This window comes from Pholcus phalangioides, unplaced genomic scaffold (genome assembly GCF_987345545.1).
Source record: "Pholcus phalangioides strain wild (caught in Gottingen) unplaced genomic scaffold, Ppha-v1.0 ptg000012l_1, whole genome shotgun sequence".
In the NCBI taxonomy this organism is placed as follows: domain Eukaryota; kingdom Metazoa; phylum Arthropoda; class Arachnida; order Araneae; family Pholcidae; genus Pholcus; species Pholcus phalangioides.
The window spans coordinates 5,515,188-5,532,268 of NW_028301605.1; the positions used below are offsets into that span (position 1 = coordinate 5,515,188).

At 37.4% G+C, this 17,081-nt stretch overlaps 1 protein-coding gene across 2 annotated transcripts in view; it reads right to left on the reverse strand.

Annotated features, from left to right (window-relative positions):
- LOC149079215 (uncharacterized) overlaps nt 1–17,081 on the reverse strand; it is an 82,213-nt gene that overhangs the window by 8,696 nt on the left and 56,436 nt on the right. For both annotated transcript variants that reach the window (XM_089240110.1, XM_089240111.1), the window contains exon 4: nt 967–1,094. In XM_089240110.1, coding sequence (XP_089096236.1) covers nt 967–1,094 — 128 coding nt within the window. The remainder of the gene's footprint in view (nt 1–966; nt 1,095–17,081) is intronic.

Consider the following 17,081-nt stretch of genomic DNA (forward strand, 5'->3'; position numbering starts at 1 on the left):
GATTTGGTATGCGACATCAAACCTAATTTTGTAAAAATGAACTGCGTGACTTATTTCCAGACCACTCAAGTGGCCCACCCAGATGTGTCTCTCATTCTTAGATCACTCTATCTTCAGCGCGTGACTTTCTTTCAAACCGAACACAACTCAGGTCTATGGTGATTTAGGGGCGATTTACTATCTAGCGAGTTGTGCAGGAAGTGCACCTGAGTGTGTACCTAACAGTCTGAGTCCGTATGTAGTGTTGTGTTTGATGTTTTCAGAGCTGCCATCTATATTTCAGAAGTGAAGTGAGTGATGTGTTATGATTGAATTACATTTATGCTGTTTTTGGTCGTGTCCCGTAGCACATTCCCAGAACATTTACGTCGCCCGTGGCCTCCCGGAAGTGGTGGACGAATCCGAGGCGCTGACATTCAAGGGACTGCGTCGTACTTCCGGCGCACTCAGGCTGTCCGAGACTTCCGGGGTGGCGCACTGGCTTTTGTACCCACTGTCTATGGAGTTGGAACCCACGTAGGTCGTCGACTCCGGATCACTGTTTGCAAACTATGCACATACCCTATATTCCTAGAACACTTATGTGAAACGCGGCACATTTTCAGACCACCGGCGGATCACTTCAGAGGCCCACGGCAAAATTGCAAATCAGTTACGCAACCTTAAAATTATGTTACTTAAGAGTAAGGTCAAGTAAGGTAAACCTTAAGTAACTTTGAGGTGCTGTACCAGATCACTTAATTAAGTGGCCCGTGACACCCTTTCAAATTAATGATGTGGCCCGCACTCTCCCAAAGTTGAACACCCTTGCTACAGACTATGACGCTATAATTAGAATACGACGTTATATATATTTTCAGAGACAATCAAGATACTCGTCTCGATGATCTCCATCGCAAGCTGTAGAGATCTGATGCTGAGCTTTCGTTGGGGGCGACCCATTGTAGCTGATAGTTCCGAGCTTACTTTGCTTCTAGGAAGAATCCTTCTGTCCGTTTGACTGACTGGCACCGAGTTCCTCGACGTAGCGTCATCGGAACAAACGCTTGGCGAAGAAATAGTGGTTGGCGTTGAGGCGATCGTCGTGGCAGTGACTGTAGTAAAAATAATGAAAGCAATATGAATAGTTTTTTCCAAGCAAAATATAATACTGTATATGCTCAGGGACATCTTAACGAGTTCGAAGCCCTAGGGCTTAAACGGTTTAATACTGTTTTTTTTTCAAGCTCACCTTGAACTAGATTCTAGACTGCCCAAAACAATTAGGGGATAATGTGGTTTTTATGTAAATTGTGATTTTAAGAACATATCAATGCTGAAATATTGACATTGTAAGATAAGCAGAAAGAAAAGGATTGTGTGAGCCATCATTAATTAAATTTTGGTAAATTTGCATGCGCAAAGCAATGTAAATGTTCATTTCTATGCATATCAAACAACAGAAAAGAAAATCCAATTAATTCACAGAAAATCTGTTGATATGGCAAATCGATTTCCCTGAGAGAGCATTATATTGCGAGTTAGTTATATTAGAGAGTAATTATGTTGCACGACCGCGAAATATGAAATTGATGAAGAACCGCAACCATCCAACTACGTCCTTGAATTCCATATTTATTGGAATTTTAGAAGTAATGAAAGATGTAATTTCAGAATCAGTGTAAGAAAAATAATTTCTGAATCAATGGAAATTGAGAGATCAAGGACGTAGCGAGAGGGAGGGAATTGCGCAGGGCCGTAACTAGGATTTTTGCCGCCCGGGACAATTCTCCCCCTACCCCCCTTAGTTTTGGCCCAGGACCAGTGGATCCCGTCTTCCTCGAAATGGATGAAAATAACAACATATGAAATACAGTAGAACCTCATTATAACGGACCTTAGTATAATGAATGTCACTTATAACGACACCTAAAAGAATGTAATAATAATTAAGGCTTTTTATCTGATTTGTTTTATATTTCCAAGGAAACGATTAAGCATTCATGGTTGCGTGGTTAAAAAAATATATATAGCCTATATCGTGAGATCAATGAAAAATAGTTTCATAATCAGCGAAAGAAATAATTTCAGAATCGGTTAAATGCCAAAAAGAAATAAGTTCCTTAACCAATGAAATTTCAGAAGTAATGAATGAAATAATTTTAGAATCAATAAAGGAAAATTTCGAAATCAATGAGAAATGAAGAAAACATTTAATTGAAGACTCAATGAGAACCGAAGAAAAGGAATAATTTCAGACTCAATGAGAATTGAAGAAAACAAATAATTTTAGAATCGATGCAAATTGCAGAAAAGGAATAATTTCAGACTCAATGGGAATTGAAGAGAAGAAATAATTGCAGACTCAATGAGAACTGGAGGAAAGGAATAATTTGAGAATCAATGAGAATTCATGAAGAGAAATAATTTGAGAATCAATGAAAATTCATGAAGAGAAATAATTTCAGAATCTATGAAACTGTATAAAAATAATGAGTTCCTGAATTAAAAAATGAAATCTCAGAAGTAATGAAAGAAATAATTTCAGAAAAATTAAAAAAAAGAAATAATTTCAAAAAAATTGAAAAAAATAAATAATTTCAAAAAAACTAAAAAAAAAAAGAAAGAATTTCAGAAAAATTTAACAAAAGATATAATTTCAGAAAAATATTCAAATATATAATTGAAGAAAAGAAATAATTTCAGAACCAATGAGAATTGTAGGCAAGAAAGATAAATTCCAGAATTGATGAAAGTAGCTGTGCAAGAAATAGTTTTTAAATCAATGAAATTTCGGAATAAATTGTAAAAATGCAATTTCCCCGGAGCGATGTCCCGGTTGCCCCACCCTAGTTACGGCCCTGGTAACTAGTGATGATCCAAAATGTGTTGATGCGCGAAACAGAAAAAAAAAAATTTCATACTAGCGACCTCTGCTGTTGACTTAAAACATTAATTTCTGAATTGTTGCATATTATCGAAATATGTTTGTCTTCTTTTGGAGAAATTTATGTTGTAAGTAAAGTTATTATATTTTGGTGAAGTTCATTACAGTTGAGCTCAAAGATAGAGGAATTTTATGTAGTCACTAATCGGTTAATACATTTTTTTATTTGATTATTTTGTTGTGGTGGAAAAATTTTGTTTCTTTTAAGACTTTGTTTCGATAATTAGGGGTGCAAAGAAAATTTAATATCGTTTTTTAGCGTCATATACCTTTGACATAAATTTTTCGCAGGCATGAATTTCCTATTTGTACATCTCCAGTTAATTCATTCATTGGTTTCCCATGTCCACAAAAATGAAAATGAATTAAAAGTCAGTATTTTATATGGCATAATTAAAGCTCCGAGAAATACCTAAAAAAGGTCTCGGATGAAACTTGTGCAGGTCACTAATACCTCTCTCTTTGTACACTTATCAATTGTCGCAAATCATAACAGGAAAAAGAGGGATGAATGACGTTTCGCTGTTCGAGTAAGGGTAGTATAATCTAAAGCTGGGATTACAGTATAAAAGTTTTATACAAGAACTTTTATTAAACTTTTATAGTGTAATGACGTCCTTAAACTATCATATTACTTTGTCAAACTTATTTAGTGAGTTTAAACTTATTAGTGTAATGCCGGCTTTTCTGGAATTCAGTTCAGGGCACACACGATCGATTAATTTTTTCTGAAAAACGATTCATCGTGACGGGGCAATCGACCTACACCCCAATACATGATATTCCTGAAGTAATGAAATAAATATTTTCAGAATCAATGAAAACTGAGAACTATTGAGTTGACGTTACGAACGAGGAGTATATTTTATCAGAAATACACAAAGGATCTTCTAACTTAATTTATAAAGAATTTAACAAATGCTCACACATGTAAGATCATGCATGTAGTAGATTAATTGATTCATTTACATGAATGATGATAAGCAGTCTTCAAAAATGTTCCTCATGTTATTTCAAAGAAAGCTATCTTAATGGATTTGCTTCCTTTCTTTAAAATTCCCCCCCCCCTCTTTCTTTTATATACTCTTATATAATTTTTCTTCTTTTCTGTTTCATGTAGGTGCGGTCTTGTACCGGGCATTGACTTCTCATGACACGACATTAGAAGAGGAGGCTTGTCCATCTGTATCAAAGCTGCATTAAGAGTACCTTTCAAGCGGCTTTGATCTGTATGTACGTATATCTCAAGACGCACACACCCGCGCAAGGTCGAAGGCAAGGACTTCCCTCCCCACACCCGCTCTTTCTCCTGCCGCCTCCTCCTATGCAGCAGCGACATCAAAAGGGAGGAGTATCAAATTCCATGCATTCTTATGGAAGAAGAGGAATGTTGGTTGCATCCGAAAACATTCAAATGGCATCTTTCGAGGGGAAAAAAAAGTAAACCAATCATATATTCCCTATTCCATCAGATTAATAGCCCTAAATTAATTAATAAAAAAAGCTCAATATGATTCCAGAGAATAGAAGACCACGTACGGTAGAAAGACTAGAAGCATTAAAATATTTAGAAAGCGATGCCGGATATCGCGTGATATCGTTGGAATGGATGCTTAATCGGATATCACGTTTCACACGTCAACTGTTAATACACATCAACCACCGTACACGTTTTTATTGAATGAAACATTTGGAATTGAAATGGAAAATATGTTACAAGGTTAACATAGAATATATTTGAGAATGGATACGGGCCTCCACGTATTCAACAAGTACATTTTTAATTATTTTATTTTTGGTCTCTGTTGAGTGAATAGAAGGCGCTAACTTTCCTAATGAAAAGTAAAATTTTTAGGTATTTTAATCATTGTAATTAAATATAACTTTCATTTCATTTTTTATGTCTGATTTATTCGAGAAGCTTTATCAATATTGATTTTTCATCAGCTTTCAATATACAAATTATGCTAACGTTGTAAAATGACAATAATTGAACTGTTCCCTGCATAATCGGATATCGTGTGCTGGAATCGTTGATATTCGATTAAGTGGGGGCGACTGAAAAACAAAATATCAAGCTAGGCGAGATACTTCGTAAGTGCCGCTGAGAAGGTAAATTTACAATATAAGTAGACAGAAAGTTTTTTCATTGGTTTGTACTAAGAATATTACTGTCGCCCCCCCCCCCCCCCCGTATTCACGGTTTCCATATTCGCGGGTTTTTTTTTCCTTATTGGAATTTTTTTTTTTTGGCAACACTCAGAAATCGTCATTTATGTGTTTCGTTTACAAAATTTGAGTTGTGCATGTGTAGGATGGCTCGCTAATGACATTACTGTCATCACTAGAGCCGTGGCAGCTCCCAAGAGAGAAACAGTCACCTCGTGTTGGATTAACAATGTGAGGACACAACCATTTCTACAGAGCCAACTGAAGAGACTGTAAAATGCATTTTCACGTTAGCGAAACAGGTGGGTGGAGAAGGGTTCAATGATATGGATATAGAGGAAGAGTCGAACAGTTAATTAATAGCAATTCAGAGGTATTGACCGAGGAGGAATTAATGCAGTTGACTGCTCCTGGACAGAGACAGACAGTTGACAGAGCTTGGGCGTCTCGCGGTTTCTCCAGTTGACTGCTCCTGAAACTGAAGCGCTACCAGATGAAGAAGATCGATAAAGAAGTAGAAGACAAGTTCACCATGAGTAACAACATAGCGGAAGGGCTTCGCACGTTCAAATCAGCAATATATTGTTTTCATGGCATAGGTCCCTCTATGGTACGCTGTTCACGTGTAGAAAAATTGGTAGAGGAAGCCTTGTCATTATATTCCAACATACTTGATGATATGAAGAAGAAACGGCAAAAGAAATCACAATGTTCATTCAGAAAACATCGCCAACATCGCTGCACTACTCTACTGTACTAGATCGCACATACACCTCAAACACATTCCTCTGAGGAATTTCTTACGAATCGGTACATATCGGAAAGTGCTGTGTACGAAACTCGAATATGATTTTTCGGGCAATGCGTGTTATGTGTTCAAGAAATAATGGCACCTGTCTTCGATACCAGGAATGAAAAAAAAATCGGGAGATTATTGCTTACATAATATGCATGAATTTTGAACACTTTGTGACGCTGTTGAGTTACGGATATCTAAAGCTGGTACAATAAAGCCCACCTATACCACCGGCACATTCCCACATATTAGCCTTTTGGGGAGGTGCGCATGATGGTGGATTGTGGGATGGGCTTCAAGGAATCTCTTCCACGGAAAAATTTCGAACTACTAACATTCAAAAATAGCACCTTGAAATTGAAAAAAATTGATCGAAACCACATATGAAGATATTTTATTTTTAAAAAATCTAATTTTTGATCACCTTGGGTCCTCTATGCCCACGAAAGTTTACGGAAATTCTGCCTCTCCGACACTTCACCTCACGCGACCGTGTGAGTGACGAAGTGAGTTACCAAGTAAGTGACTGTATGAGTGACCGATTGAAGAAGTGAGTGAACAAATGAGTGGGTGAGTGACCGTATGAGAGTCCAAGAGAGTGTGGTCATTCATACGATCAGGCACTTAGTCACTCATACATTTACTCACTTGGTCACTCATACTCACTCACAAAGTCACTTACTTCATCGTTCATATGGTCATTCACTCAACCATACAGTCACTCACTTAACCATACAGTCACTCACTTAACCATACAGTCACTCACTTAACCATACAGTCACTCACTTAACATTACAGTCAACCACTCACTTCAGCACTCATATGGTCATTCACTCACTCATACGTCACTCACTCACTTACTCATGCGGTCACTCGCCCAATCACCTGGTCATTCGCACTGTCAGTCACTTACTCGGTCACTCACGCATTCACGGCAAGCGAAATGCCATCGGAGAAATTTCCGGGGACGAAGCGTCGGAGGCGTAATTTCCGTATCCCATGCCCACCTGCGCACGTCTCTTGGCCGGTATCAAAGATATGGAGGTGGCATTATCAAGTGGATCTTTTACCTTCATTCTGTGGCTTCAAGTGTGTCGAAAGGTCTTACTTGGCTTCATTGCATGTAAAAGTATATAAATTTTCAAACCATAATATACTTTTACATCAGTGATTCTCAAACTTTTGTCACCAGCGGCTTCCTTGCCCAATTCATGGTTTATCTGCGACTCCCCAGATTAGTTTATTAAATATATATTTTTTCACTTATAAAAAACCACTTCAAAGAGTAAATAGGCTCACAAATCAATATCCATAGATCGCAGCGACGTCCCTGACAAAGATAGGCGCCCTAGGAGCCGCGACGCAAACTTTGAGAAACACTGTCTTACATAGATAATGAATAAGACCTGTAGTGAGGAAGAATCACTCTGTAGTTCACATTAAATATGAGTCAAGCAGCCAGGAAAGATTATTCAGCAGACTTTATCGATTTATTTGACTCACTCCAGTTGTCAGTGACTCACATGAAGACGCTGTCAACCGTGATACGAGACGAGAGTAGTCTTCCCACGCAGAATGGTCCGGTCCCACCATTAAATTTACTAATGACCTTATCTGATTATTCTTTTCGGGGAAAAAAAGTGGTACAACTTACTTGAAATGTAAGCCAACCTTGTGACACAAGCGTATTTTGGTCATACTAAATTGGACTCGTCACGGCGAGCTACGTAAGAATCCATCAAAAAGTTATACAGATTCCACTCTTTACCTCAATTAACTGAGCCTCTAGTTTCTGATACAAGTTATTTACCTTTTGTTAAAGGTTTCAGGGCGGGAATTCCCGCCTACCCGTTCGGGAATTTTTCAAGAGAGATTTTCCGTTCCCAAAATCCTCATAAAAAGTTCCCGAGAAATCGGGAAAAATATTGTGGGAATATAGTAATACTGGCAATGGAATATAAAACAAAATTTCAAAACCCCTTTATATATCCACCGATGTCAACATCACAATGGAAACCTTATGTAAGCGCCAGTAACAGGAGAATTCGGAAATGAGCTGTTTTCACTCTACATTTGTGGGACATACACCGTCCATTTTGTGGGACTCTGGTTTGCATATTTAAAGTGATTTGCTTTCATGCAGCGCCCTCCATCGACAAAATTTGAAAAAATTTCTGCATCCCCGTTCGCGAGAATAAATTTTCACAAGCTGCATTCAAAAATATACGAATTCTTTCAATTATGAATTTTTAAACTATTTACGAATTTATGGAGCACTCTGTACTTTCATATGCATATCAACCACAGCTATTTTTCTATCGGTAATAATATGCTTTCTGGTGTATCCAAAAGAAAAAAAAAAATTTTTTTTTATTCTGTTCCGAATTGAGAAAGCGACTCTCTTTCGAACTTGTATCCGATAGCTTTCCAATAAATGTAGTACACAGTTCCACCATTTGCAGTTCCAATATCATTGGATACCGTTAAAATGAAAGCCGCTATTCCCCATTCCCAATATTGACGATGATGGTACTACACTAAGCCCCTTCCGGCTACGGCAGCAAACTTTTTGAAGAATTTGGATCATTCAAGTTTACTGTCATACCGGATACATAGAAGTAATCGATTCGGCTCTTTTATCGATATACTGCAATATACCCCCCCCCCCCGTATCTCTCTCTCCCTATTTTTCCCCCGAAAGAAAACACACACACAGCGATAGTACAAGATATAACAGGATATCCTCAGGCGTATGGGAAAAAATTCCTTGGAAAATGTTTGATGGGATGGGGGAAATAGCAAAACCTGATATTGCCAAAAAACATTTTATGTACAGGGTGGTCCAGAAAACTTGACATGTTGACAAGTTTTGAAAAAGAAGAAGCTGTTAAAGGTAGAGACAAACGGCTTGAAGAACTTGAAAGAAAAGGTCTCAAAAGTTTTCCTTTTTTTTCTACTTAACTACAAAATTTCTACATGCGCAATTTCAGTGACGAGGAAGATGTCAAGCCTACGTAGCAGGGATGCACAACCCTCTTAGTCAGCGGGCCAAATATACGGTATTCCTGCCGCTTGTGGGCCAGAAACTGGTATATACAGTGTGCATAGCTAATGGCTGTCACCACAATTTACTGTCGAACCGTTGTTCCTAGAGGCATACTTCCCATTAGGGAAAGTATACAAATAACGAGTGTGTAGGCCTCAGATACATCATTCACATTGCAAGTGGTTGTATAGTTGTTAAAATAAAAAAAATTAACTTTTTATACGGACACACAATTGTTCAAGAACCAAATTAGAAAGTTGTTGATCTTTCTGTCCTGATGTCAACAAAAATAAATTCCACGTTTCTAATTGCAATATTCTCAGAGATATTTCAATTCAAAAAATTGGGAGAGGGGAACAGCATATAACCGAGTGGAGAAAGGGAAACTTTCCTCCGATATTCGAAATCAATTATCCTAGTGAATGTCGCACTTAAGCCAGGATTACACTAAAAAAGTGTTTGATCAAAGATATTTCATAAAACTTGGAAAAAAAAAAACCAATAAGCGTATTGGTTACATTCGCGCGGATGTAACCCATACGCTTATTGGTTGCATTTTCAAGTTTTGTGAAAGATCTTTGATCAAACTTTCATAAGTGTAATCCTGGCTTTAGAAACGTAATTTTTTTTTGTTGGCGAGAAGAGAAATGTATGTCTCTCGAATGCGAAGGTTACCCCTTCTTCTTTTCATTTTTTTTAAACATGGTGATCAAGGGAACCTCGAGAGACATTCTGGCCCCAAGCTTCGGAACTTGTTATGAAGTAAATCCTTGTGCGTACAGAACTTTCATAGACCTGATCAAATGACTTCTCGTGGTAGATGAACTATCTTCACCACCATGGGCGGAGATACTACGGGGGAGGGAGGGGGGCAATGGCCCCCAGCGTCAAAGGTGGAGTCGATTGATCTAATGTATATGTGTATATATGAATTGACATCAACATCATCGTGCCGCTCCCCCCCCCCCCCAGACTTCCAAGTCTATGTTCACCACGTATAAGCAAAAACAATGCTACAACGAAAGTTTACCTCGGGAAGAATAAATATTTATAATATCTTCAGAAATATTACATTATCTATGAAGTGAGACGATTTCAACGCGGAAAAAAGTGCGATTCCAATATAAATATCTGACGATTAACACTATAGTATAAAGAAGGGGTTCTCAAACTTTTTCCACCCGCGATGCCCCCCTTCTCTATTCAATATTTATCTACGAGCTCCGCCGGCTCCCCACATCTGTTTAACAAAGAATCTCTTCGAAAAAACTTGCTAAGAGTAACCGATCCGCGTCGCCCGTTAACAAAAGTTGGAGGCACACCAGGGAATCGCGGCACACAGTTTGAGAACTCCTGATCTAAAGTAATCCCAGATGTAAAAATCAATTTCACTCATTTCTCTCCAATATAGATGTTTTGATTGCCACACTTATGGAATATTGAACCGGTTTTGATATCTCTGAACAAGGTGCAAGAGTATCCAGAACATGAAAACTCCAAAATAACATTTTTCGAGATGATATAAGCATTTTCATTGTCATTTAAAAATCAAAATATTAATAATGTATTAATAATAATACATACACGCACAAATACAAATATCATACATCGGGATGTTGTTTAGCCGTACGCACGTATTTGTGTATTTTTAACTCACTTCTAATTAATTATAATTAGCAAGACTTAGATCAAAAAGCCATTTTTTTGGAGATATCATGTTCTGACCAAACACAACAGAATTATTATTTGGCCGCAAAAGAGGGGTAACCGTTAAGAGGAGTTTTTACCATATACGGTTTAAATTTTTGAGCTAAAAAATAGTGGGGCCCATTCAGCCATGGAGAAAATGGGGCACTGGAGGGGAACGACTTAAGGTACTTGGAGGTCTCACACAAACAAGATTCAAAGATACCTCAAAGCCAGAAATCCGTTGACAAAAAGTCAATGTTACCTCAAACATCGTACAAGGTTCATTCTATGGGAGAAAAGATTGAACCACGTATAATTGTCGAAAAAAGTCATTCAACAACCATATTTCTTCAGAGAATCTATATTAATAGGCAAAATAACACGGCTTATTTATTGTAGAGAGAAGGTAAAGTGAGATGAAGTGGAAAATAATAATTATTATTACCCTTCATATATATATAATGCTACCAAAAGAATAATTAACCCACTATGGCAGCGGTTCCGAAATAGGGGTGCCTAGACCCCAGGGGTCCATGAACTATTCACTATTACTATTAAACCATACATGCACCTACTTCATATTCCTCTATGGAATTTGTAACGAATGTTGGAATGTGCGTGTATGTGTTGTGAACCTACGTGGACTTTGTTTCTGTGTAATGCTTGTTATAGCGCTGCCATCTATTTTTTGAACTATGAGTGAAGTGTAATGCTTGAATAATTGTACCGTTGTAGTGCTGTTGCTCTCTGTGGTGAGACTTTTTAACGGGGAAATCGAATCGCATTCGTGCCTCTAACTTGGGAACCACAGAAAACCAACTACAGCCGACCACCACTGTGGCAATGGTGGGGTTAAAACCCGGATGCGAGCCCGTCACTATGGCCACTCGACCACCACAGCGTCAAAAGCGGGCCTATTCACGAGGGGCATTATGAGGGCACGGCCTAATCATAGAGTTATAGAAAAAAAAAATGTCAAGTTGAAAAAAAAAATACTTATACAGCAAAACCCCCTCTTAACGGGCACCCCCTCTTTTACGGACCATTTTTTTTTTTTTTTGGCCTACCGGTGACCGCAAAAGAGAGCTACAACTACTGGATAAAATATCTTCCATGGTTCGAGAATTTTTTTCGCTATTAGATGGCTGCAGTTTCTGATGCTATAAATTGGGGTGGGGAGAAATGGCAAAGCGGTCAAAAATTTATGGGGCTCCACCAGGGCCGTGGCTAGAGTTTTTGCCGTCCGGGGCAAACACTATTTTGCCGACTCCACAACTTTAAAATTCTATAATTTTATAGTAGTGTTCCCACCTAAAATTACCCCCCCCCCACCTTAAATTTTTCCGCAAGGGGCAGTTGCCCCGTCGACTTCCGGTCCTGGGCTCCACGACCAAAAATGGGGTCCACGGCAGACACCAAGATTTCCGGGAGGGAGATCCACGACTTAAAAGTATTTAGGAAGCTCTATGGTACAGTGTATATTGGAATATATGTTACTGTCAAAGCCAGAAGTGTGGCCAATTCGCTAAGTGACTGGAGATCCCTGGCTTAAGTTCGATGTGCTGATGTAAGACGGTCCAGTAAGTCCCATATTTATTCATTTTTGTCATCGCCAACGTGTGTGATACATGGCGATATATAGCAGCTGTATTGGATTAGCTGCATGTGACGAAAGAAAAAAAAAAAGTGAAATTCGACAGACTATATATATATATTGAAATTTAAAAACTATATAAAAATAATTATACAGACATATAGTTTTTCTGCCAAATTTAGTAGACAAAAGTGATTACTTCATCGTGACTGTGTTTGATGGGGTGCCATAGCTAACGTGCACATAATTATCACGAAGAAATACGCCAAACTGACGATGATGCCGAATCGTGTCTTTTTGTTATCCGACTTTGGCCACGGAGCTCCGGCCACTTCGCGAACTGGCTGGCCAATACCCGGATATTGGCCAGGGCAATTTACAACGAAAATGGCCAGTTTTAGATCTGGCTTTCCAATTCTCGAACTGGCCAATTTCGGACTTAGACAGTAACATATATATGGCAAATAGTAAATGGTCAAAGAACCCATTATACTAATTGTTTTTCTCTCTTTTTTTCGGTGTTTAGAAAGTACAACTTTTAGCGTTTGTTAACATATTTCAGTCCACAATATTCGACAATTTTAGCACAATAATTATTAGTAATAAATTAGATATTATGAAAAGGCGAAAAAATTAGAAGGAATTGAAAAATTGGAAAAAGTAGGAAAAATTGGAAAAAATATGGATCTATGAGGAAGTCGTTCTCAAGGGGGAACCCCCCACATTTCTCCAATCTGCAAAAATGTTTCTAATGATGGTAAGCCTAATAGGCATCAAAATTATCATAAAAAAGATTTGGAAGTCAAAAGACAAATATGAGAATACACAATTATAACCAAAAAAAAGAACATGGAAATCATATGAGTAGCGCAATATAAAAAGATATTTACACAAAGTGTGTTTAAAAATTGAAAAAATAAGATTATAAAATTGATAGTTTTAAAGTTTTTCATTGAAATCTGGTTTTTGTCAGCTGCTCTTTTAATGCATACTATATATATTTATATTATTTATATTACGTGTTGAGAGATTTTAAAATAGCACCGAATTCATCAGTTTATAGATAACGCTACAATAGAGGAAAACTGTATATTTTGCTCTCAATTGTCCATTGTAATTAATTCAAATAATTCACTTTTTCACTCTTATTAATTAAATTGCTGTGTTGATATATTGTTCCAATTAAAACTATGCTAATAGTAGCACCAATTTACATCCGTTTTTGTAAAAAAAAAAATTCACTACGTTTTATAGGGGTGAACCGAACCATTCGAAATATAGAGGAATTTCCACAAGAAATTTGAACTTGTACGTCGCGTGAACCAGAGAATCAATAAGTCAATATTACCCCCCCCCCTTCGAAAAACTAAAACGGACTATTCTAGTGTAATTTTAAAGAATTCAAAAAGAGAAAATAAAATCACCATTAAGGGGTCATTCAAGTATTACGTCAGCATCGGGGGGGGGGGGGGGGGTTGAAGGTTTCTTTCGTCATCAACCAACTCTTTTTGAAGATATGAAATATTCTAAGCTGCTGACGGGGGGGGGGGGGTCAAATTGCTGAAAATCTGCTTACATAATACTTAAATGGCCCCTTACGCACTTATACAAGGTGTCTTGAAACTAATGCAAAAATATGTTAGGGGTGATAAAATGTGCTGTGTGTGTTGGATTTGAACCTTTTTATGCAGTCACAGTATTTAGATGGAATAACGACAATAATTTTAGTGGCTCAGCCCTCAGTGATTCCAATGGGAGTTTAGTTTACAACGGCCTTCAGATGTGCAGATGGCTCCACCAAAATATTTACAGACACGACAGATGGTAGATTAGAAGGGGGCATTCAATGGGCCCTCTGTGTGTCAAATTCATTGGAGCAGAAACATGCAATCTCCGTAATTTCATATACCATGGTGAAAAAGTGGGCTGGAACAACAAGGATATAAATGTTGATATCCTCGCATAGTTGACGGCACATCCTGAAGCGAAACCACAAAAAAAATATATACAGTGCAGTATCTGGCGTACCAAAGAAATTACAGTGGTTTTTTCCCTAGAAATTGAACCTCCCCCCCCCCCCACCCTATCCGAAAAAAAAGATGAACCGCCCTTCCCCATGTTCGAGAAAATCCTGCGGGAATACACAGTATGCTTAATTTTCTTATAATTTTACCTACTTGCTTTTTGTGAAGTGATGCTTCACATTCACACGCCTCAGCTATTGTGATTCCACCACACATTCTATGAAGCAAAATAGTTGCTCCAGTGCAGGAGGAGTGTACAACCTGCGGAAGGCCAAGGGGTTCCATGCTACGCATGAAAGGTGTTTATGAAAAATTGTTCCTAAAAAATAGTACACTAGTTTTTCATGCCCGCAGACCGCAAAAAGTTGCGCAACTTTGTTCTGGTGTGCTTGTTCTATCACTCAATAACGTTTGCTGCATAGTTTTTGAAACACCTCGTATATGTTGCAGAATATGTAAATGTGATAAATCGGTTACAATACATAATAACGATTATCAATTGTTGTTATGCACATTTAACAATCATCTTGATAAGTTTGATAAATTAATCAATTTTACTGGCAATTATGCATGATAGCAAAGTGTCATTGGTAAATTTGATAAATAGGCCTACTTGAAATTTATCCCCTTACGCATGACACCCTGGTGTAATATTGGTGACTTTGATAAATACGAAAAAATTTCAAATGTATGTCTTCTATGTGTGGTAATCGGACCCGTATAAAATGATAAATTTTGCGATCGTAACCCGATAGAATGATGCCATACGTGTATAAATTATCATGTTTGCACAACATATAGTACGGTTTATCATGTTAAAAATATTCAAAGATGCGACGCTTGTGTATTATACATAACCACCGGTAAAAATGAATAATTTAGGGAATTTATCAAATTTACCAACGGTGCTTGGGTACTGCGCATAATCGCCGGTAAAAGTGATAAATTTATGGAAATTTGTCAAACTTGACAAAATGCTCGGCGATTATGCATAATAATCTTATTCATCGCATTTATCGCAACATATATACTGTATATGAAGAATGTTAAATATCTAGAACGGGGGGTGGGCATTCATAACCTTTCTTGCGAATAGTTAAATTACGTGGAGCACTTCAAAATTATACCACCCTACAGCAGGCCTGAACAAATGTTTCCAGACGTGCGAAAATTTCGACCGGGCATGTACTTACGCGCTTGTGTGAAATCTCACAGAAATGGTTTCTTTGGCAGCCGTGATGGAAATGCGTATGTAGTCAACGTATATTTCAAACTGTTTTTACGGTCCTAATATTTAGCAGCCCGCTGTGGTCATGGGCTCTCATAGACTGCATCTTGACTCATGGGCTGAAATCTTTGGCGGGTCCCCAGGAAAGGATTTTTTACGAGACTCTCTCTGAAATCTCTCTTGACAACTTTAACTGTTTCGGTAAAAATAATAATGGTATTTTCATAGTGGGTTAAGGTGGTCGGATGTCCAGTTTCCTAGCCACTAAATGCTCTGCTGGTCCTGGTTTTTTTTAGTGCTGAATACAGTTGACACCGCTTAAACGTATATCAACGATTCCAGTATATAATATCAGACTAATTGGGGGTACGCAGGGAACAATTCAAACCACCATTTTACAACGTTAGTATAGTTTGCATATTGAAAACTGATGAAGAATCAATATTAATAAAGCTTCGCGAATATAAATCAGACATCAAAAATTAAATGAGAATCATATTTAATTACAATGATCGCAATAATTAAAATTTTTACTTTTCGTTGGGATAGTTAGCGCCCTCTATTGGCTCAACAGGGAACAAAAATAAAATAAGTATCGAAGACAACTTGAATATTTGGAGGCGAGTACCTACTCTTAAATGTAACTTATCTCGAGTTAGTTACATATATTTTCCATTAATTCCAAATGTTTCATTCAATAAAAACATTGTATGTATAGTGGTTGATGTGTATTTACAGTTGACGTGTGAAGCGCAATATTCGATTAAGCGGGGAAAATTGGTTGAAATTATCATGTTAAGCGGGGAACTTTAACATTGTTTCTGTCGGAGAAATTTTGATGCATTTTTCCGACAATTTTTGTACGTGAATAAGAAACATTGCTTAAACACTGGGACCCCTGTTGCCACCTATTGGATTAAAAACAAATCTATCTGTTACAATTCTCAAGATAAAATGGTTGTTGGTTTTAAACCAAGGTGCAGCATGGAAATGAACAACAATGTGGAATGAAAATTTTCATCTTTATGATGCATACCGGTGAGTTTTATGAGCCAAAATATCAGTTACGATGTATTTATGCAGGAATTGTGTTTTTGCGCCAAACTAAAAAAATGTAGTGACTGATATTATGGCAGAATTTATAACAGTGTGCAGCATGAAAATTAAAAAATATATAGTTTTATACCACATGTTGTTTATTCTCATGTCGCACACCTGTTTAAAAACTAACAACCATTTCGTTTTAAGGATTACAACAGATAGTTCCGTTTTTGTTCAATAGGTGACAGCAAGGTCCTAAATTAACGTGGTTTTGTGGTTTCTCGTATTTATTAGTATATTATATTTATTACAAAGTATATAATTATGAAATACATGAAACGAATGGGGAAATTTTCCTCCTAATATTTTATTTTCTCTCACTGGTTTGCAAATTATTTTTCCTATTTATGCCAGCCAGAGCCGCCCTCAGACGGGAAATAATTTCGGGCAAATTATTCCTTAGCCCCGATTTTATATTATCTTGTGAATGAGCGGCATCTAAAGATCCATGCATTATCACAGAATATACAGAGAAATGCCGAGAAATATTTATCAACAATGAAAATTC